Source organism: Etheostoma cragini, chromosome 18, assembly GCF_013103735.1.
Source record: "Etheostoma cragini isolate CJK2018 chromosome 18, CSU_Ecrag_1.0, whole genome shotgun sequence".
NCBI lineage: Eukaryota > Metazoa > Chordata > Actinopteri > Perciformes > Percidae > Etheostoma > Etheostoma cragini.
The window spans coordinates 6209805-6233007 of NC_048424.1; the positions used below are offsets into that span (position 1 = coordinate 6209805).

A 23203-nucleotide genomic window follows, 5' to 3' on the forward strand; every position below is an offset into this window, starting at 1 on the left:
AAAAAGTCACATCAGTGGGTAGGAAACTATTGTTTACAAGGTCAATCAACAATGGCTAAAAAATTGCTGCAATTTTATTTCATCAATAAATGAAAATGAAAAAAGAAAATTAATACAAATTCTGGTTTAACAAACTCTGTGCAGTTAAAAAATGATACATGTTTTATATACTTGTTTGATATTTTGTTACTAACGTTATAATCACATTACTTTCTGTACATGAACAGGCTGCCAGTACTGCTCAAATTAAACAGACAGTCCACTCGCTGCCCTATATTGGTAAAATTACTTTAAAATATACTGTTGACAATAAATACAGCATCACAACAACTGCATTAAAAACGAGTTCCTTTAATTTCTACTTCTTTCTCCAATTTGTTTATTCCGACGCTGACAGCTGGAGATAATTAGCCAGGCAAAAACAATGCCAGCCAGTAAACTAACGATTCCCACAATCACTGGCACCCACACAGGCATGGAGGAGGGACACTTTGGCACAGGGATGGTTGGTGCAGGACTGGTGGTGCTCACTGGTGGACTTGGTAGGCTGTTGATCTTAGTGAAGATGAAGGGATTAGCCTAAAGGAAACATTACATGTCTCAGTGAAGAACTTGAACTTGAAGAAATGAACTTCCAAGATTTAGGGTTAATGTGTTAAGTAATATGGAGACCAAAAGTGTTCAATATTAAGAAAATAAGACATAAAATAAACCAATAGTTGAGCCATAGTAGTCACATTGAGCAGTGGGATTTCCCTCCAGACTCTAAAAATCTCCACACATACCTCAGAGGGACAGTGGATCTTTGAGCGGTCATATGTGAAATTGTTGTAGTTCTGCTTGCTGCCTACGGGCTCCAACTGTTAAGAAAGAAAGATAAATACTGTTAAACCACAAAAAGCACTTGGAGGCCCTGGTCATTTTGTTGCAGTTTGGTCTATGCTCACCATGTTATTCCACAAGGCAATGGCCATCTCAGCATGAGCTCGCTCACTGATATGGAAACAGTCCACAGAGAAGAAACTTGAGTCAACCTCACCCTCCCAGTAAAAAGTGTAGATTTTTAGCATGGGTATGTTACAGTATTTGTGTATTGGTGCTTGTTTGGACACATATTTGTATGTCTCTGTAACCTACTCCAATATAAGGGATAAAGGAATGGTGTAAAAAGGGTTGAAGGACAACAGCAAAAAAAAAAGTCTTCTTTTCCCTCATAGCGATTTCCAGAAAGAAGATGCTCGATCTCAGCCTGGGGGAAAAAAATTACGAAACTGGAGGAATGACAAAAGGAACCCAATTTAAAAAATAATTCAAAAAACATATATTTATATGGTTAAACGAGCTTTTACCTGATACTTGCGATTGATTTGTTTTATCTCTTCAAGCTCTGGGGAGTTTACAGCTGGATTGATAACACAGGGGCAGCTGGTCCTGTGAACAAAAATAGATTTCTGTTTATTCTCCTTTTGCTGAGATAAGGGAAGAAGATGATTCTAAATCAAAAAATCTGTGCAAAGACTTTTCCATGACAAAATCCTTGAATCCGAATTTAAATCGTTGACTGATCATGTAAAAATAAATAGTTCTATAAGTTAACAGTAGTTAAGACAAATTAGAAGTCATTGTTGATGCATCAAAACAACTGAACCAGAGGATTTTGCAACATCTCAAGTGTTCCCATGAACCCACTGCTTTATGTCTACTGAAGCTTTTGTAGTAGCTATTTTGGAAAGTCTCTCTCTTTTCATCCTTACATCAACTTGAGGAAATCTTGCTCTTTCTCAGATGCTTAATGAATGAGTCTTAACTAGATTTGAAAAAAGAAATTACACCACCGGAACGACCAATCTTAATTGTTGGAGGCTTTAAACCTGCATTTACTTATTTCTTTTTTACCACTTGGGGGAAGCAGAAACAAGCTTTAATCACCGATGACATATTTTCTTTTAAATTGATATTGCAGAACATCACACATCTGGCAGACAAACATCGTTCATGTGGAATCTGGTTGTGTCCACCCAACAAATGTAAATCCAGTATTCATTCTTCTTTTACATATCTGGCTTTTTAGATGATTAATTTTTCCCCAGCTAGTTGCTAATTGTCTGTCTGCTGTTTGATGATGAAACAGAGAGAAAAAAACTGAAAAAACAAACCTCTGCAAGAGGGAACAGCCAAGCGTGTTCCTCATAACTGATTTCAACGGATCTATCTGCAAGACTGCCACAACATTGACAAACAACCTTGGTACCTAAAGAGACAGAGAGTAAAGAATAAGCAAACATAACACACTTTTACTGACAAGGACAGATGACAATACTTATAGCGTATAATATCTCACCTCTTTGTATAACATGTCCAAACTGAGCATCAGATTGTGGCTGTAGTTCTTGGGTGACAGATTATTCTGCAGAGTTGTAAAACATGTTTTTTACTGCAGTTCCATAACATACAGAAGTGTGTGGTTGTTTATGTACAATATATTAATTTTAATAAGGACACTTACCTGGTCTATGCAGTAATTACAAAGATCATTTCCTCCAACAAATATTGTCACAATTTTCCAGTCCTTTTCAAAATTCACCTCCTGTGTAAAGTGTACAGAACGTAAGCATGAAAGAGGCAGACACTAATAGAACCATCTAATAAATTACTTATTTTTGGAGAAGCATTACCTTATTTTCTTTTATGGCCTTGATGAGAGCTTGGACTTGTAATGTCATATCTCTGTTACAGAACAAATACAGTAAATATGTGTTAGAGCAATAACAATGGGTTGCTCAAATGCTTTACCCTGGTGGAGGAAATAAAAGAATATCTATGCACATACAAAGTCTTGGCTCCAGGTACAGCCATGTTGAAGAACTTCTGGCTGGAGCCTTGGCCTATGGAGAAGCCCTTTATGAAGGGGTTGAACTTCTTCAAAATGTCTGAGGAGAAAAAATGAAAAATGTTCCAGCTGAGAAGTAGTGTACTGTTGGTTTCTGTAACTCTAGCAGCTGGCAAATTAGTTAAAGTTCTCATGCCACATTACAGCTCTTCCACTATCTACAAGTGAAGCTTGCATTTAGTTACTCCCGCAGAGGAATGTCTTAGCAGACAGTGAACTTGAACTTCTGCTTGTGCAAGTCTTCCTAGTCTGTTCCTAGACCAAACCCTCTTAACTGCACAAACTCAAAATAAATAACTGCTTGGTTCAACCTGATGAATGCCACCTTAACATGAGTAGGTGCGTATTAGTGAGACATAAGCATTAACAAATCAGTGTCCACATATTGATTTATAAGGCTAACCGCTACCATTGGTGGAGTAACGCGTCATTTGCAAAAATGTCACATAAGAATGAATACAATAATTATAATGTAGCAGTGTGTGTGGTCATATTATAGGAACTGAAACAATTGGAAAATATTAATAATTAACAGCTGTCAAAAATGTCATCAGAGCAATGCTGTAGTGTGACAGACATACTGAAAAAATGTTTTGACATGAAGTTACTTAAACTCCTAATTGAATTCCAAAATTCATAATGATTTATGCATTATAATTCCTAAATCAAACAAGTTAAGTGTTTGGAGAAGACAAGAAGACAGACTATCTGTATATGAGTAAATTCATAATTTTATATGAGGAAATTGTGAAAGGGACACTTTGGAACACATCCGTTTGTGCCGGTGTTTCTGGCATGAGGCCCATTGTTTAGAAACTGCCCCACAATAATGTTTTTTAATGTAGGGCAAGTAAGATTTGCAATATTAAAAAGAAGGCTTCCCTGCAGCATTATGCAGGAGAAATTGTTATTCCTGTCAGATATAGTGACTCAGAGATACTAACGCTTAAACTCACTTGGTAGTGTTGTGACCGTCTCCAGAGTCTCATCCCCTCCAATGCTGCAAAAGAAGAACAAACATCAGCTCTGTTTGTAAAATGTGAGGGTTAAAGTATACCTCAAATATTACTACAGGCATTTTGTACCTCCATGATACTCCTTTATACTCTTTATTGAGGTCAAACAGCTTCTTTGCCTTAGCGCCAGTGCCTGCCTGTGAACATAGACAAACACAAACAAACACACACACACACACACACACACACACTCTCTCTCACACACACACACACACACACACACACACACACACACACACACACACACACAAACACACACACACACACACACACACACAAACACACACACACAGAATTAATTGTAAATATTATGCTGCAGACGACAGTGAGACACTGACAAAGATAAGTCTTACATCAAAGCTTAAAACTCAGAACATAAAAGGGGTGAGCAAGATATCCGGCTGATAACAATTTGATTAGATTGTTGGTCAATGACACTAAAGAGCTGATACCAACAGGTTCACAGTGTGTGCTTATTGCTGAATGTTTCCCGTCAAGACACACAGACACGTAAATAAAAAAATATTTAAAAAGAGAAGGTATTTATTACCTGGCAAGTAATCATTGTCTATTGCTGATTAAGATAGACAGAGGATGTGGGAGTTTCTTACATTTGTTTGTACATTATGTGTCCTTCCTTGTACGTATAAACTGGAAATCAATATGTTATGACACTAACTGTTGTTGAGTCTCCCAGTGCTGCCACCACCTTGATGTCTGCTGGTCTCAGCTTGTGAACTACAAGTAAAAGACATTAAAAACTTTCAACCTACTGACATCAAGACCGCAAACATCATCAGTATACAATGTATTATTAGGGACGTAACCAGCTCCTATTTTCTGCAGCCCCCTTATAATTTGTATTTGAATAGAGCATTGGTTAAATTGTCTTGATGAGACATTGAAACAATCCAGATGACAATTGTTGCAGTTGATCTCTGGTGGTGTGCATAGCTGTCTTTGTTTCAGGTATTAATAATAGATAAAAGAGGACATAAAATCTTATATTGACTGATACGGTCTGTCTCACCTGAAGTTGGCACAGTGTCAGATGGAGCAAGGTCCACACAGGAGAAATCAGATCCCCAGTTCTGGTGGGAATAAAATATGGGCTGAAATATGTGCCAACAGAAACTGAATTTTAATCATTGATCTTTGAATTTGATTTGCTAAACTTGTATAATGCAACAATAATTGCACTGAAAAACAGAATCTGAATAGTATAGTTTGAAATTGAATTTATTCATTTGGAACTGAAATCCAATAAAATATGATCATCAATGAAAATTCAACTCTCTATTTTCCCATTCAGTTCACAAAATTCCGTTTCAAGTTACTCTGACAGACATCCAGGTACTTGAAGGATGAAGGAAGAGCAATCGAGCGCAGATCAATGACAGACAACGATTCTGAAAGTCTGGGATCCTTCTTTGGTAGGACTGGTCCTTCAGAGGCTAGACCAGGCTCCTCTGTTGCATTTGGAGAACACGTAAATGGAACAGGTTAGCAAGTGCATGTCATTTGTGCACATTGCATTTCAAAATACTGGATGAAATGGTTGTGGAACTGTGAACTGTGCTGTTAACATTTTTTGTTGAGATGGAGAAAGAGAATCAGCGTCAGTATGTTTGCAGGAGGAGAATCTGTCGGCAACTTTGCCCGCAGGGTGCGATGGTAGGTAACATTACCAACACTAATAGGCTGTGATGTAAGCAATAGTTGTTATCTCTTATTTATCCCTTGTCAATAAATTGAAAACTTGTGAGAGTTCATGTTTGTAGTAGTCATAACACTTACTGATAAGGAGAATTGCATTAATTACATTAAGCTTACAATAGCTAACAGTTTACATTAGCTTGTACTTAACTGCATACATCTTACATTTGCTCATTGTAGCTTCTAGCTTTCATACAAAAGCAGTGCAAAATATGATCAGCAACTACAACAAGGTAAACGCTACCAGCTAATGAGCTACCACATGATATGCAGTAAACTGCATGTGAGAAAGGTTAAATAGATCTCTAGACACACAAGCTTCAACCAACTTATGAAAAGTCATAATAACAACACCATTGATAAACACCCACTACAACAGTAAAGGTTGGTGTTAGTGTGTTAAATGGTCAACAGTTAAATAATAAACTACACCACTACAAAGTTACACAAAGTTCACTGGCGTGGTTAAAATCGTACTTGACTGAACGGACTTTATAAGTTAGCCTTGGTGACTGTGTATCCACCACTGCTCCTCTCTCGTGTGGGGTCCCACAGGGCTCAGTCCCTGGGCCTCTCCTTTTCTCTCTTTTTCCTCCTACTTGGTTTAATACTTAGGAAGCATGGTATTTCATTCAACTGTTACGTAGATGCCAGTCAGATTTATGTGCCTCTTAAAAAGTAAGGTGCATACTCTGTCAGATTCCTATTTACTTTATGTGTCTTCACGACATAAAGGCCTGGATGGCTCTGAACTATTTAAATTTTAATGGTGAAAAGACAGAAGTGATTGTTTTAGGTGGCCTCACTCCACTGGCTGCCTGTTCAATTTAGGATCCATTTTAAAATTCTTTTATTTGCTTTTAAAGCCTTGACTGGTCTTGCCCCGCCCTACCTCGCTTATCTTATACGCCATTACGTACCGACACGCTCTCTCAGGTCAGATGATCAGCTGCACCTGAGTGTGCCTAAAACTGAGTGGAAGCTCAGAGGGGATCGGGCCTTTGCGGTGTCTGCTCCAAAATTGTGGAATGATCTGCCTCTGCACGGTAAACAGGCCTCTTCTTTGTCTGTTTTTAAATCACGTCTTAAAACCCACTTCTTGTCTGTGGTCTTTGACACCTAGTTATATGTGGACTTCATTTACTGCATCTAATTATTTAGTTTAATTGTTTTTATTGCGCAGGTATTATATTAACTCGTTTTATAATGTTGTATTTTTGTATTTTTCTGTACAGCAGTTTGGTCAACTTTGTTTGTTTTAAAGTGCTTAACAAAGAAAATTGGACTGAATAACTACCGGACTACCCTAAAGTTTTCTGCTTCTGTCTGCAGTCTGGAAGCAACACCATCATCGGCAGCTGTCTGATCGCCACTTCATGTTGAATTTACTTATGTGTACGGCATATAGTAATGTATGAATAAATGTTTCAATGAAGATACACATATTGTTAATGTCTTTTTATAGCTTGTATACCTAACGAGTTATTATTAAAACAGGTAGCATCTGAACACAATTATTCAGTTAGAAAAAATAGACATTGAAAAACAGTTTATATTATATACACACCTAAAAACTTAAAGACACAGACAAAGCAGTTATTTCAATGCATTTATTTTTTTAATGCCAATCTCTAATATAGAAAATAATCTATTCAACATCTCTCTTTGGCCTCTGTCTCTCTGTTCTCTTGTCTTTTGCTTTCCCTCTCCTCCTCATCTCTCCCTTCTGGTGATGCTAGTGCAGCGCCTGGGGCAATCAGACTGCTACAGACTGCCCTAATGCCCCATCCGTGTTGACCAATCCGGGCCAACTTGCTGCTGTGGCTTCCATCACTGCCTCCATTTGTTCCTTAGTAACTGTTAAAAGACAGCAAACACAAGTAAAAGATGTTTACCGTAATGAATGCTATAACGTTACGTTGCACTTTTTACATGGGAATCTACTCATACATTTAAGCTTTTATTTAACATTTCTAGTAAAGTAAACAAGGTGCAGATTTATCTACAATTCTCAGCTACAACTGACACAGCAACACACCAATTTTCAAAATCTCTGCAAACGTTACTTCAATACAGTAACGGCATATAAAAAAAGATGAAAATGCCACCGGACATTAAACTTTACAAACACAAATAGCACAAAAGACAGCGAACCAGCTTACATCCTAATGTTAAATGATAGTTTGAGTTAGCATAGCGTTAGCTTGTGATTTACCTTATAATTAATAGCAATATGTACCAGCAAAGTTTAGCTTTACATTAATGTAACACATTAACAGTGATAAGAAATGTACTGCAAACACTAAAGATACTTACAATTAAATGATTTTTGCACTGTCAGCGATGCCTCTCCAATTCTGCTTTGCTATGCTTACGTCCACCATTGTTTGTTTTTGGAAAAAGCCGGCAAAGCTGCGCGCATAGGATTGTGGGTGATTTGAGAGCGCAAAAGATACACATTAATCTGCACTCGATTGCTCTTCCTTCATCCTTCAAGTATCAGGATATCTGTCACATTAACTTGAAATTGAATTTGCTTAACTGAATTTCAGTTGGGAGATCTGAATGTGAAGACATATAGAGAGTTGAATTTTCATCGATGAGCATGTTTTATTGGATATCAGTTCCAAATGAATAAATTCAATTTTAAAATATACTATTTAGATTCAGTTTTTCAATGCAATGATTCAAATTAAACAATACAATTTCAAATTATGTGGTTCAAATTCAGTTTTTCAATACAATTATTCAAGTGTAGCAATTCTAATTCATGATTCAAATTCAGTTTCTGTTGGCACATATTTCAGCCCATAATGAAACATCTGAAGGTATGGTCAATGTGTAAAATGATTTGAGAAAATAGATGGATGTACATTGAGAGTAATTTATTTTATTATTTATTTTCATTCAAACTGTGTGATTAATGCTGTGACATATTTTCTTTCTGTGAAATTGTAGCTTCATTCAGGTCTTTGGTTTTACATTATTTATTTTATTTGTACTAGAAGTCACTTCTCAAGCCTCTCAGACAGAGTTTAAAGGCTTACGGTGATAGGTCCAGGTGTTGGAGAGGGGTCACCATATGTGTAATTGCTGTTGTTATAGGTACGGATGAATGGTGAAGTCTGTAGGCAAAGGACAGAATGTAAAGTATATTACATGATGGTCTCAGAAAGAAAACTAAAAAAACAGATTGCTGAAACATTATAGACTTATAATAACAGAAGCTTTTGAAATTAATTCATTTATGTCAAGTTTCTCACAGGATTGAACCATCATAAAATTTACAAAAAAGAAAAACATTAACCAGCATTTAAAGCATTGACTTGTTATTTTAACACAAATTTGTTTTTTTCTCACCGTAGTTGGACATTTCAGGTCGCAGTCTACAGTAAAATCCTGCATGGTAGTCTTATTGCCCAGAGGTTCCAGCTGAGGAAACCAGAATCAGAGTGAGGCTGAGTATCATTGAGCATGTTTTATTTAAAATAGGCCTACACTGTTACTTTAAAAATGATATAAATATATAATCACATCTATCTATTTATATATTTATTTAACCAATATGTACACAGGTAATGCACTTGTTGGACCATCAAATGTAGGTATAATAACAATAGTAATAATAATAATAATAATAATAATAATAATAATAATAATAATAATAATAATAATAATAATAATAATAATAATAATAATTGTGGTGTTAATTTACTGTTGAGCTGTATTTTATTGTTAAGCTTGTGTACTCTATTTATATGTTTACCAGATTAATTACTGTGCTGTACTTCTTATGGGGGTTAAATGGGTGATCTATTACTCCAAAATGATATGAACATTAGTCTACAGTTTTGTGCATCAAGTTTTCTTGTCATTAGACCACTTCTTTTCACGCTACAGATGTCTAACTTTTGTCAATGGTTTCTTTTTCTGGCTTTTTCTAATTTGTAATCACTATCATTGAATTTGTTGTGCAATAATTTTCTCTTTTTCTGTCAGAAACTTACCATGTTGTTCCAGAGGGAGCGAGCTAACATCGTCTGGGCCTTCTGGCTCAGATGGAAGCAGTCAGCGCTGAAAAAGGAGCGATCTACACGACCATCCTGTGTAACAGGTTACATGTGCAAACTTTTCTTTATCAATCAGAACTGTTAAATGTAGGACTGCACTAGATAGGAGTTTGAGCAATTTAATATGATGCAGGTTAAAAAAGAAGGAACTATTAACTGGGTAATTATTAGAAATTAGGACTTTATGGCAATCACTACACAACTTTTTTTCTTGTGTCCTAAAATCCAGTTGTTCATAAAAACAAAGCCATCTTTCTTTTTGTCTTTGGTATTCAAGGTCTCAAATTGAACTCTATTGACTAGATAATGTCGAAGGAATAGTTCAAGATTTTGGTAAATACAGAAGTAATAAATTTGCTGTCTTGACAAGAGTTAGACATCACGCTAACATAAATAGAGAAAACAGGAAAAATAGCTAGCCTTTAGATTGGAGTAATGGCAAAAACAGAATATCCACAAATTCCAAATTGGATTAGACTTAACTGCCCAAAATTAATGTACATGTTGTCTGCTAAAGTCACTCTCATTATTCTGGTGCGAAACTTGTGGTTATCTTTTGGATAAAGGTGATAAACCAAACTCTCATAAAGTACAGTCAGTCCACATGTGAAAGACAGGGTTTTGTTACTGACCGTCAGTCTGGGGACGACGATGCTTCTGAAAAAAGGCTGGACAACCACAGTGAAGTCTGAGCGAGTGTCGTACCGGCCTGACTCCACAAGCTCATGCAGTAAACGCTTAAAGAAAGAAAGGGAATGTGTCAATGCCTGATGATGAACTGGGCTGTTTCAAAACCATATTTTTGTCTGAAATACCTGATAGTTTCTATTGATGTCCTCCACCCTTTGCAGAGCTTCAGAGTTGGGCATTGGCAAAATAACACAAGAACACAGTGTTCTGGCAAAGAAGGGATACCAAGGTGTTATACCACTGTTTATGATTATGTATAAGATTTTTTAATATCTCAGTGAGAATTTGAAAAAGCTTAGAGAAAAGGGTTACTCACTTTAGCAGCCAAGTTGGACATTTCAGTGAAGTGTCGCTGTGCATTTCTCTCAGAGGTATAATATGGAGAGGCTCTACTAAGTTCACCAGAGCCCGAGGTATCTGACAAAGACAATCTCAAATATTGCTCACAATTTATGGTAGTAAATCAAATGTAGCTGCATGTCTGTAGTTTTTTACCTCTTTGTGTAGATAATCCAGGCTGTCTCGAACATTACGAATATAATTCTCTTTAGAGTAAAGGAGCTGTAAAGAAACAGAAAGCATTTTCAAGTTTCGTCTTTTGGCCCCTCCAAGAAATGATTCATAAATTATTACTTCACATTAGTACTCACAGAGTTGGAGCAGTGGTCACATAGGTCATTTCCACCAATAAAAAGGGTGATCACCTTCCAATCTAATTCAAAATTGATTCTCTGTATAAGAAAGAAGAGTGTGAGTGACCGTGAGTAGTATGTACAGTAGCACTGTTAAAAAGGAGAATTCTTCTGTCCTAGTCTATGAGTAAGTACATTTCCCTCGTTGGAAGTAAGAATCCAATTCTACATGCGTGTCTCCTAGATTTGCCAAATTTTTACCATTAAGGAATATTTACAAAAATGGAAATGTCTTCACTTTTGTTATGGTCCAAAGCAGATATAACATATGCCAGCGCAAAATAATTTTATAGTGGAGTATTCAAATTTAAAAATAGGAAACACAGTAAATAAAAAGTTATTAACTTACAAAGTCATTCTTCATCCTTGCCACCAGGGCTCGCACCTGTGTTGATAAGTCCCTTAAAACACACACAACATAAAATATCATGATGAAATGCCAAAGATTGTTCTCAGTTATGTAAAAACACATTTATTTTTAATATATTCATCCAAATTCTACTTTCTTTCAGCTGTAAGTAAATAATGATAATAATAATAATAATAATAATAATAATAATAATAATAATAATAATAATAATAATAATAATAATAATAATAATAATTTTGCTTCAAAGTCCAGAGAAAGCAACAGTGGTAAGAAGACCTTAAGGCAAGATTAACACAGTCTAGTAGAGTTCCTCCCTTCCCCTTGTTTATTGAATGTAAAAGACTTATGGAAATTACAGTTTTTATCATTTTATATGGCTTTCTTTTCCTGTTTTTGTTAGAAGTAAAGTAGGTAGGTGTGTAACATTTAAAATTAATTATAAAAATATGAACTTTCTCACTCAACTAATATAAACATCCAAAGGATTGTAAAGTGTGTCTTTTTATAATAGTTGTATATAGCTGTATTTAATAGTGCAAGAAAGATGTGTTTTCATGCAATCTAAAATTATGAACTTTATTAAAATATCATCTAACAACAAATTATATGTCAAATAGATTTGGTTAAAAGCTTTTATGCATGCATCTAAAGTTTCTAAATTTCTAAAGTTTTCAAGTCAGCTTAATTATTAAACCATGAACAGGTACTGTATGATTAAAATCAGCTAAGAGGCGGCTGAAGTTGCCTCTGATAGGACTCACTTGCTCTTAGCTCCCGCTACAGCCTGGTTAAGGAATGCCTGAGGAGTTTGCTGCTTGCCATTGCCAACAGAGTAGCCCGTCAGGTTGTGGTTAAAATGTTTTAAAATGTCTGTTATAACAAAGAAAATAAGTATATAAATCAAAGTGCAACAAAGACTAACTTTAACAAGTTATCTGAAACAGAAACAAGTCATTAAGAAGACTCACTGGGCAGCGTGGTGACAGTTGTGAGGTTTTCTTCTCCACCAATACTGCAAAAAACACAGAATATAATGTTAAAATAATGACTAAAAATTACTTTCCAACAAAAGGAATGATGGTCATACAGCCATGTTTAAACCAACACTGCAAGACATATACCATAAGCATTATGTTACAGTGTGATAGTTAGTTTGGAAAGTCCTGACTTACCTCCAGGATAAACCTCTGTACTGATTCAAGACGTCCAGGATGTTGTTAGGGCTGGATGCGATACCGTTCCCTGCCTGACAGAACAAGACAGTGTTTCAGTAACACAATGAAATAAGACTTAAGAAATTCTTAATTTTTTACATTACACCAGTATATTTGTCCCTTCTTTTAATGTAGATATTAAAATGTGTGATTTCATACTGTTACACCATTGTACTTTGGCCATTTTTTCATTTCTCCAATACAAGGATTTGATAAAAGACCACCCAGGCATTGAGATCTTTGGACTGTTCTCGCACTTAAGCCAACTGCTATGCAAGTAAATTTGACCGTTATCATTATTAATGAATGCTATCAGCTGTTCTCTTACATTTTTCAGACCCTTTGTTTATCTATATATACAACTATATATTTATCCAACTCATTTATCCAATGTACAGTATTTTAATTCAATTCAATTCAATTCAATTTATAGTATCAAATTTTAACAATAGTTATATCAAGACACTTTGCAGATAGAGTAGGACTAGACCACACTCTATAATTTACAAAGATCCAACAATTCCAGTACTTCCCCCAAGAGCAAGCATTTAATGTGACAGTGGTATGGAAAAACTCCCTTTACTGGTCCTACACTGCATATTTAGCATTGCAGCAAACATTATATGTTTGAGTTAAAGATCATTATCCTACTTCCAAGATAATGTATTATGTTATAACGTTCTATCCGCTTGAAAGAATTGCGAAATGACTCACTGTCAGAGAGTCTCCCACAGCAGCCACCACGTTGATATCTCCAGGCCTAAGTTCATGGACTGGGAAAATGTAAAAAGGCATCTCAGACCAGTCAGCACGGGACTTTCAGAAGGACTGTATATGTACAACTAATATAATGTGTGCATATAATGTGTGTAAAGATATGAATATGGCAATATAACAAGCTAAAAACACTTTATAGTAAGATCCAAAAAAAAAATCTTAAACAGAGATAAGCACAATACTAAAAATGATAAAATAGTTAAAAAGGGATAAATGTACAGATTAGTGACTAATGAAAGGAATATAAAGTGTGTTTTATAAACATGTATATGCTATACATCAAATAAATTGTATGTCAATGTGACACCTTTGTTTTGTATTTGCTTTATATTTGAAGTAACTAAATACTTTTCCTGGTTTTGCAACATGAAAAGTCTGTCTATAAAAAATTACACATTTAGACAAATTATGAGTACATTCCCTCTGCCCATTTCAATGTGTTTTGTCCCCATAAAAAAAACAATATTTGCCTTTTTTAAGTTAACTAAGAGTGCCTTAGAGCGCCTGATAAATTCCTAACATGTAAGTGAACACCATCTTACTGTACCTGAGGTGGGTGTGGAGGGTGAGGGGCTGAAGTCCTTACAGGGCATCTCTGTGCCTGTGACCTGACCGGACACACAGAGCAAATCCACAGTCAGAACTAAACAGGAGGCGTACAATGCTGCCACTAGCTCCATTCCAGCTACCACACTAGACTCACTGGGAGGAGGAGAGAAGAAGCATCGCCGTAGTGATGTGAAGGAGAGTTTCCCTCTGTCCTTAAGAAGGGTCGGTCCTTGTGGAGGGAGGTAGATAGCCGGAGAGAGGAGGAGTAATAAGATAAAAGAGGTACATTGAGAAAGCGGTGTGGAATATTAGTTTGGCAGATTGAAACCTGCCTTTAACTAAAGTGAATCTAATTGCACATTTTAGCATGCTGATTTAACTGCGTGTGTGAATTTGTAGCACAGTTACTCACCTCAGTTGGACATGGCAATGCGATAATCTTTCCATTGTCTTCTGTGTTACGTTGGCCACTTGTTGGCTGCAGCTGAAAGACAGAAAACTCATTGTCTTCATGTTTGCTACAGGGAGAACAAAGGCTCTGAATGTTTGCGTATATCTTTGCAGTGGTCGAATTTATGAAGTTACGGTTACAATTCACTCAAATACTGTACAAATTTGAAGTAGTAAATTTGTGCTTTACTTAAGTATTCCCATTGTATGCAACTTTATACTTTCACTCCACTACATCTCAGAGGCAACTACATTTTACTGCACTACATTTGTCTGACAGCTTAACTTCTCCGTTTACCATTTTTCATACCATTCGATTTGATAAGCTAAACAATTTAAAAATCAATGTAACACACATATAATGAGCTTATAGATTTTTTAGACACAGAGACACAGACACAAACAAAGAGTTAAAATTAGCACAACCTTAAACAGCTACAGCAGTAAAATGCAACATACACATTAATGCAACACTAATACTATTCCACAAACCTCATATATAAAAGTAAAACACTGACAAGTAATATTTTACTGCAGAATGACTACTTTTACTTTTTTATACTTTAAGTAAAATGTGTTACATACTTTAACTTAAAGTCTTGAATGCAGGGCTTTTACTTAGTGGAGAATTTTCACAGTACGGTATTACTTAAAAGAATCTGAATACTTCTTCCACCACTGTGTGTGTGTGTGTGTGTGTGTGTGTGTGTGTGTGTGTGTGTGTGTGTGTGTGTGTGTGTGTGTGTGTGTGTGTGTGTGTGTGTGTGTGTTTGTGTGTATGGGTGTCTGTATTATAAAGAGAGAGCTGCGGATTGATTAGATTGCTTTAGGTCTTACCAGGTTTGTCCACAGCTGCACCATCAGTTTATCAGTTTGTTGTGACGCTGACTTAAAGAGATGCTTCCCACTCTGTTAGAAAAAAGAACATCAACCACCTTGTACTGTACTTTAGATACATAAAGTACATGTTCAGTAAGATAATCACGACTGTGTATCTGTTACTATCACAAACTGTTACTTTGTTTTCATTTGTGACATTTTTGTATTGTCTTAGATAACATCTTGACGTGTCGTAGTTGGAAAGGGGTTTAAATGATAAAAGCATGCTTTTCTTGATATGACCAGTCAAAATGTCACCTGTGAGAAATGCCTATTCTAGGAATCATTCTCACAATAAAAAATGAAAAGGCACATATTGATGTTTGTTATTTCAGCTCTGTCACTTGATAATTAATAACTCAGGAGTCAAAGGACACATGTCCTTTTATACATCACGGATTTTTGATGCACTAAAGCTCAGTGTGAAAGATGATGCAAGGGATGCAAGTTGTGCGAGTGAACTCACAGAGACAGAAGAAAGGTCTGTGATTAAAGGTGCGTCCTGCACAATGACAGTGAAGTCATCTCTGTCACGGTACCAACGCTTCTTTACCATGAGGTCATGCAAAGACTCCTGGTCAGTGAAAAAGGAGTTGAGAAAATACTTTCACAGCAGCTTAAAGAAACCAAAGGATTGAACGATCAGATATTCTGGTATGAATAATGGACAAACCTGCAAAGCATGACTCAACAAGACCCTTGGAAGTCTGTCTTCTCCTTTATTGTTTGTCTCTGTGCATCGACACATCCTGTCAGTAAAACAGATTGTTAACTATTAGCACTAGATGAAAAAATAAGCATCCAATCTTATATGAACCCACTTGTTGTGGAAAGTACCATGCTCTCCATCCCACAATGCAACACTGACAATGGTCCTTTTTAGCTGCAACACAGTTAAGTGAAACAAAATGTCAAGTTTGTGAATTTAGACTTAGACTTAGACTTAGACTTATTAAATGTCGGCAATGCAGTAATAACAACTGAACGAAAAATACTGTACACAATCTGAAATAATACCTGAGAGTGCAGCAGCTGCAGAGCATCATCGACCTCTTCAATCACGGCTGTAATAACAGACTGCACCTGCACACAATGTCTGCAACTTTTGTAACCTATTTATTAACCTTTGGAATGACATTTTTTTTCTAACATCTGTAATAAAATGTTAGAAATGTACACTGCATTTCCAAAGGATTAATTGTCAGGTAACAAGAGACAAACTAGCAGCTGTGAGGAAGCATTTTTTAATAAATTATTTCCCTTCCATTTGCATTTTTAGCTCTGTGGTCCTTTTAATAGCCGTTGGTTGTTTTGTAAATCAAATGACATGTGCTCAATACCTGAAATAAAACATATGATGATCATTATTGAACATGAAGTTTCTGTCAGACAAACAGTTTTAGCTTGGAGTCTGGCGCTGAATTGATTTCTTTTTAACTTGGACTCTGCATCTTCTGTTTGAGGCAAAAATATTTAAAGATACTACTCAGTAAGCACACAATATATGCATTTTTTTTATCACAATTTAGATTAAGATTCATATTTTATCATTTTGCTGTTTACCTGCTGCTGTTCACAAGCACAGAGCTTATCCACCTGAGCAAAGAGAAGTATCAGCTTCCAATCTCTATGCACATCAACAGCCTGTAGTAGAAGTAAAATAGATAACATCAACCTCTGTAAAGCTGTTTTATGCCATGGGACTGTTTGGTTGTTATTAAATATTATTGATTATGTATCCTTGCAGACACTGGAGCGCCTACCTGATTGTTTTGGAGGTATAGAGACACTTCCTTTGCCTGCTCCGCCAGTGTGCTACAAAGGAGAAAACAATTCATTGAAAGCAGCCAGAGTCAACAGTAACACGTTATGTCATGTGTCAGGAAAAGCTGTGTGTACCTGTGTTGAACAAACTGAGGATCATACAAGTTTGTTTCATCTGAGAGAGGACTGACAAGTCTAGGATTAAACAGGGCCATCATCTCTAAATGAGAGACATTAAGTTTAACACCAAAATCCAGAGCAAACCACAGCAGAGCCTTGGATTATGCTCCATAACTTTCAAATGACAGAAAATGTATCTGCAACAATATTATATTTAACAACAGCGTGAAAGAAGTTGCTACATTCAAATGTCTACATTCTGATTCATAATCAGAATTAAATGTTAAATCAGCAACTGGGAACATCTTGCTTTGTGCCAGTCAGTATTTTATCTCTATGAAGTACAGAACCATTTGTGTCATGAATGGCTTTAAAAAAAGATACCAGACCACAGACCTGGTGGTGTGTGATGGGATTGATTGTTTCAAATGATCACGGTCGGATAAGATATTAGTGTTATAAAGTTAGCACACAGTAGTGTATTAGAGCTCATATCAACCAAATCAAAATAATACTGTGTATTAAGACAGTTAGCTAATAACAGTGAAAGTTACATTTTGATTTATCACCAGGAGAGTTAATTGAGCTTTCGAGTACAAGTGTGTTAGATAAGAGAAGGCTAAGGTCCTTTTCCATTGAATATTAACAATGCACATTAATGTGTTTTTCTCTAGACCCCTCTAGTTTATTCTGCTTATATCAAAAGAGTGATTTATGATTGCTTTAAAACGTAATGCTTATTCAAACCCTGTTTGCTTAGCTTAGCAGAGCATGCAAAACTGGATAAACAGCTAATTTGGCTCTTGCCAACCAAATCTGCCATCCGGCGTATTTTTCTAATACTATATGATCCAAAGCTGAAGTGTTAAAATGACAAGTTGTTTTTTATGTGGGTTTACTATTTCTTAAACACCAACTATAAGTCCTTGGCGTGTTGCCTTGAACCTATCCATTACAATATATATATAATACATATATGGACAGGAGTCCTGTCACTTTGTGGACTGACTGTAACAACAGATGTATTGTGTGAAAGGGCAAAACGCCACTTGCTAATGACCAAGAAGAATTTCTTGGTCATTAGCACAATAGTTGTTAATATCTCTTTTGTATCTTTTACATTTTAGGATTTTAATGACCAAAAACCACACATTTTGGTTCATCACCAGGAGAGTTAATTGATCTTTCCCAGTAAGCCTGTTTGATGGCAGCGTTAAAATGAGATTGAAATAATTTCTTTCCTTTAAAAAGAAATTAGGTTAATTATTTAAGGAAAATTTTGCTTTAGGTCCTGTAAACACAACAAACAGCATTTTTAAGACTTTGAATTTTACATGTGAGCCTTGATACCACCATAGACAGCTCAGTGCTGCAGAAACAGAAAAGACTACAGTCTGATTATGTGTCTACATTGTTGAATTTTAGAACATGGTTGAAACTAACTGGGGAACTGCAACGCTCACCTGTGCATGTGAAGTCCAATGGAGGAAAGCACAGCCACATCTGAGGGCGTAACGCTGTCAACTAAAAAATAATTTCAATCAAATCTCAGCACTGAGATGCAGGGGATTTTAAAATATAAATCAAAAACAAAATATGTTTCTAGTTGAGAACTGAGGGTAGAATACAAAAAAGGTTTGATAATCTGTTGGTGAAAGATAGTATTCAGATCCTTTACTTCAGCAAAAGTAGCGATGCTACATTATAGAAATGCTCCATTGCAAGTAAGAGTCCTGCAGTGAAAATATTACTTTGTAAAAGAATTATAAGCAAGTTCCTTAAGTATTGAAGTAACATTAGGTCTGTCAAATGAATGTAAACAAAGAATTTTTCCCTCAAAATTGCAGTGGAGTAGGAGTATAAAGTGGCATAACAGGGAAATACCTAAGTAAAGTACAAGTAGCTCAAATGTATAGTTTACTTGGTACTTGATAAAAATGTATTTAAGCTAAATTCATCCATGTATTTAGTGGTACAGAACATGCATTACTTTTTTTCAAAGATAATTTTTTTGGGCTTTGCCACCTTTAATGGACATAACAGCTACTTCAGAAAGGGGGGGAAGACATGCAGGAAATTGCCACAGGCCAATAATCCACTGAAAACCAATGATGGTTTTGTAAATCTTATATATAATTTTTTATATGATTTACACATTTCGATGCACATTAGCAATTGGGAAAATCAAAACTTGTAACTTGTAGCCATTAACAGGTTTTAATAATCTGACTTACCATTTGAAGGGGCCGACTGGGAGGGGAACATTTGAGTGCGAGGTAGTCCAGTTACTGAAATCAGAAAGAGTACACCATTACGAACATGTACTGTATATGAAATACTGGATCAAATATCACTTTTAACAACTGAACAGCCATGCAGAGTATTTTAATGTGCCTGCTAAGCAAAGAGCACATACTACACTGTATTTTTTTTTCAACTTGACCTTTACACTTTTTGCACCAAAAACATGTCAAACACATCAAAATGTATGTCTCCATGTGCTCAGATCAAAAATGTTCAACCCAGTCCTCTTCAGAGGCCCACAAATGTATTACACCAAGATATGCATATGCCATATTATTGGATCAAATACCACTCTAAAACACTTAGCACTTCTAACTGCTGCAGAACCTTTGTTCCAGCTGCCACCCCTAAATGATCCTTAACAAGTTTACTTACATGATTTATAATGTTGACATCCTCTATAGAAGTGTAAAACAGGAATAATCAGTTTCTCCTATGTCTGATTTTAAAACCTGCAGCACAGTGACAAGAGCGTTAAATTAGGAAAATATTGGAAACCTGTTGTCCATGCGAGCCCCAGGACTGTGATCAGAAGCAGCTGAGAAAGGATCATCTCTCAGATTTTCTCAGATTTGGTCCTCATGGATCTTTGCAGCCTTCCTTCCTCTCTGCACCCTTATCAGTTATACCTGGTCAGGATAACTGATACTGACAAATCGACAATATGCCCAGAGGGGAGGGACTGGCCTCCGGAGGACACAGCCATAAGGTTTTACAATGAAACAATGATTGATAATAAAACTTTTATTGTAATTATGAGTGAGAGTTAACTTCAGGGTGTTGTTGTGATTTGTATTTATGGAATATCCAAGAATATCTGCTTTAAACAACTACGGATATAATTTACATTACAACATAATAACATTACTAAATCTTTGGGTTTACCAAATAACAATGTTGATGGTAAGCTAAATGAATTCTGCAGTTACACTGTAATATACTACTACTACTACTACTAGACAGGGACAGCAGAGATAATCAAGACATGTAGAGTCACAAAAAGATGTAACTTTAAGGCTCTATAACATTACTCTGCTAACAGGATTATATGTTATACATACACTGCATTATATGTTTTGCTGTTAGATAAGAGAAGGCTAAGGTTCTTCTCTATTGACTATAACAATGCACATTAATATGTTTTCCTTGAGGCCCCTCTAGTTTATTCTGCTTCTGTCAAAAAATGGATTTATGATTGCTTTAAAACTTAATGCTTATTCAAACCTTGTTTGCTTAGCTTAGCAGAGCATACAAAACTGGGGAAACAGCTAATTTGGTTCTTTCCAACCAAATCTGCCATCTGGCGTATTTTTCGAATACTATATGATCCAAAGCTGAAGTGTTAAAATGACAAGTTGTTTTTTATGTGGGTTTACTATTTCTTAAACACCAAATATAAGTCCTTGGCGTGTTGCCTTGAACCTCTCCATTACAATATATATATATAATACATATATGGACAGGAGTCCTGTCACTTTCTGGACTGACTGTAACAACAGATGTATTGTGTGAGAGGGCAAAATGCCACTGCGCAAGGGGAAGAAGAATATCCTGGTCAATAGCACAATAGTTGTAATTGTCTCTTTTGTCTCTTTTGTATCTTTTACATTTTAGGATTTTAATGACCGAAAACAACACATTTTCTACAACTGTGCTCCTTGTTGGCTTCTTGTTAGACACGTTCCATACATATATATAATAAATGGACTAAGATTTCTACACAAATTTTGATATTTTTATGCAGAAAATGGTCTGACATTAGAAAGTTTTACAAAAACCATTTGTAAATTTGGCAAAAGTTTATGCGTAGATTTAAGAATTTGTTGGAAAGTGGATGTCCAATGAGTTATTTGTGTGACGCTACAACTCCCTACTTAATCTTTTGTATTATGTATTTCATCCCATGCTTCAAATAAACATTTGTATTTATTTAAAGCTAATTGAAACAGTGGTCTGAAAAGTACATTTTCTTTTAAATCTCACTTTATTTTTGTTTCATGACAATAATGCTTCCGTTTTATATAACTCTATCTATCTATCTATCTTGTATCTCCTCGCAGGTAGAGATGTGATAGATAGCCTGAAGGAAGGGCAAAGAAGTTAAGAAAACAACTCACCAGATTTTTTACTACTGTTCTTATTTCATGAAATACAGACATAAGTACTGCCTCTAATTTTGCCAGCATCACTACTTTTTTAAATCTATTGAACAGCTGTAGTCACATACTAGACACATTTAAAGGACTAAGCCAAGGTTTAGTTTGTATTTAAAAATATGAATCCATGACCTCTCCACTGTGCCCCTTGTTTTCCGGCAGATCTTAAAGCCTGCAGAACTATGAATGCTGTCTGTCTCTAACCAAAGAGTTGACTGTATTCGTGGTCACCCTAATTCATACATGAGGTTGCGCTGCCTTTACTGTCTGTTATCTTCCCTCAACAACATTTACTCCCCATGAACCACCTGCTGCAGCATGTCTTTTATCTCTTTGATCTACTCTACTATTTGAACAGGCTTACATTGGCTGAACAGTAGGTTCTATAGTTACACTTTTGCATTTGAAAAATCTCCATGACCTGCCATCATTGTGATCTGTACTAATAAATAAAAACTGATGGGCCTGATATGACCTGGGATTTAAAAACTTAAGCTTCTTCCTTCTTCCTTCAGTTCGTGCAAGTGTCCATGTTTAACATAAAATTAAATTGTGGGTAGATGACCATCCCTGGAATTCCACATCTGTGGGTTAGTATGCTCTTCTGCCCTCTAGTGGTCAGCTTCCAGAGATACACGGAAAATACCATGTACAGTTAAAGAAAATACTAATGGAAAATACTAGGGAGTCTGCGTATTTAAAATAAAAGCATAGACCTTGTAATTGAGTAGAACTACCACTGTAAAACTACTGTTGTGGACTCTAGTCTCCGGTAAAGACTCAACTAGGCTACAAGTTTAAGATGATGAGTGTGGCTGTTGTCATTAGGTTTTTTACCATTTTAAATGGCCATGACCTAATAGAAACATAATTTGTTATACTGTTGTGTTACTTAATTAAAGTTCAAATAAACACAAAACAAGTAAATAGATAAAAGATTTTTAGACTAATGGAATATTGGGGCACAAAAACTAACATACAGTTGTGCTCATAACTTTGCAAACCCATGCTTAAGTTGACCAAAAAGTGGAATAAAAAAATCATGTTTTGGAAAATTATCTTAATGCGTTACTTAAAAAATGAGGCAAAATCCAACATTTAAGGACACCAATTTTCTTTGTGAATGAATAATGTATTGTAAATAAATAAATGTTCTTCCCTAATAAACAGGGGGCTTAAGAATACCTACCCCTATGTTAAATTCCCATAGAGGCAGACAGTTTTTTTATTATTAAAGGCCAGTTATTTCATGGATCCAGGATGCATCCTGATAAAGTTTCCTTGGCCTTAGGAATTAAAATAGCCCCATATCATCACATACCCTTCACCATAAATAGAGATTAGCATGGTTTTATATATCAGTTAGACTAATAGCCGGTTTGATTTGCATTGAGAGATGATTTTATGGGAAGTATTCCATGCCAATCTCTATGTAAGGCACCTGTCGGTACACGATCCGTCCTGCCTGCACGATCCGTTCTGCGCATGCGCACGATGTTCACGCATGCGCATAAATACGTAGCTGAAAACCTGGCTGTTTCCCTGC

General features: G+C 35.9%; 1 protein-coding gene and 1 long non-coding RNA gene across 2 annotated transcripts; both read right to left on the reverse strand.

The window, feature by feature from the left end:
* Positions 1-299: 299 nt before the first annotated feature.
* Positions 300-16060, reverse strand: LOC117961429 (phospholipase B1, membrane-associated-like). Its single transcript, XM_034900081.1, is given in 34 exon segments — positions 300-579; positions 786-860; positions 948-1043; positions 1138-1191; positions 1193-1249; positions 1350-1431; positions 2157-2251; positions 2342-2407; positions 2507-2587; positions 2676-2727; positions 2831-2930; positions 3847-3890; positions 3976-4043; positions 4586-4644; positions 4937-4997; positions 8670-8747; positions 8983-9054; positions 9630-9725; positions 10325-10429; positions 10508-10589; positions 10699-10799; positions 10878-10943; positions 11033-11113; positions 11424-11475; positions 12206-12314; positions 12413-12456; positions 12617-12690; positions 13373-13431; positions 13983-14043; positions 14139-14213; positions 14397-14468; positions 15272-15343; positions 15780-15887; positions 15987-16060. Coding segments are annotated over 33 exon segments (2607 nt in total). The 5' UTR covers positions 15870-15887; positions 15987-16060; the 3' UTR covers positions 300-351.
* Positions 16061-16876: 816 nt separating this feature from the next.
* On the reverse strand, positions 16877-20123 carry LOC117961433. The gene is made up of 7 exons (XR_004660403.1): positions 20000-20123; positions 19432-19485; positions 18661-18721; positions 18532-18566; positions 17213-17297; positions 17077-17128; positions 16877-16957 (listed from the first exon to the last, which is right to left on the reverse strand). It is a non-coding gene; the product is annotated as an uncharacterized LOC117961433 (long non-coding RNA).
* Between the last annotated feature and the right edge of the window lie 3080 nt (positions 20124-23203).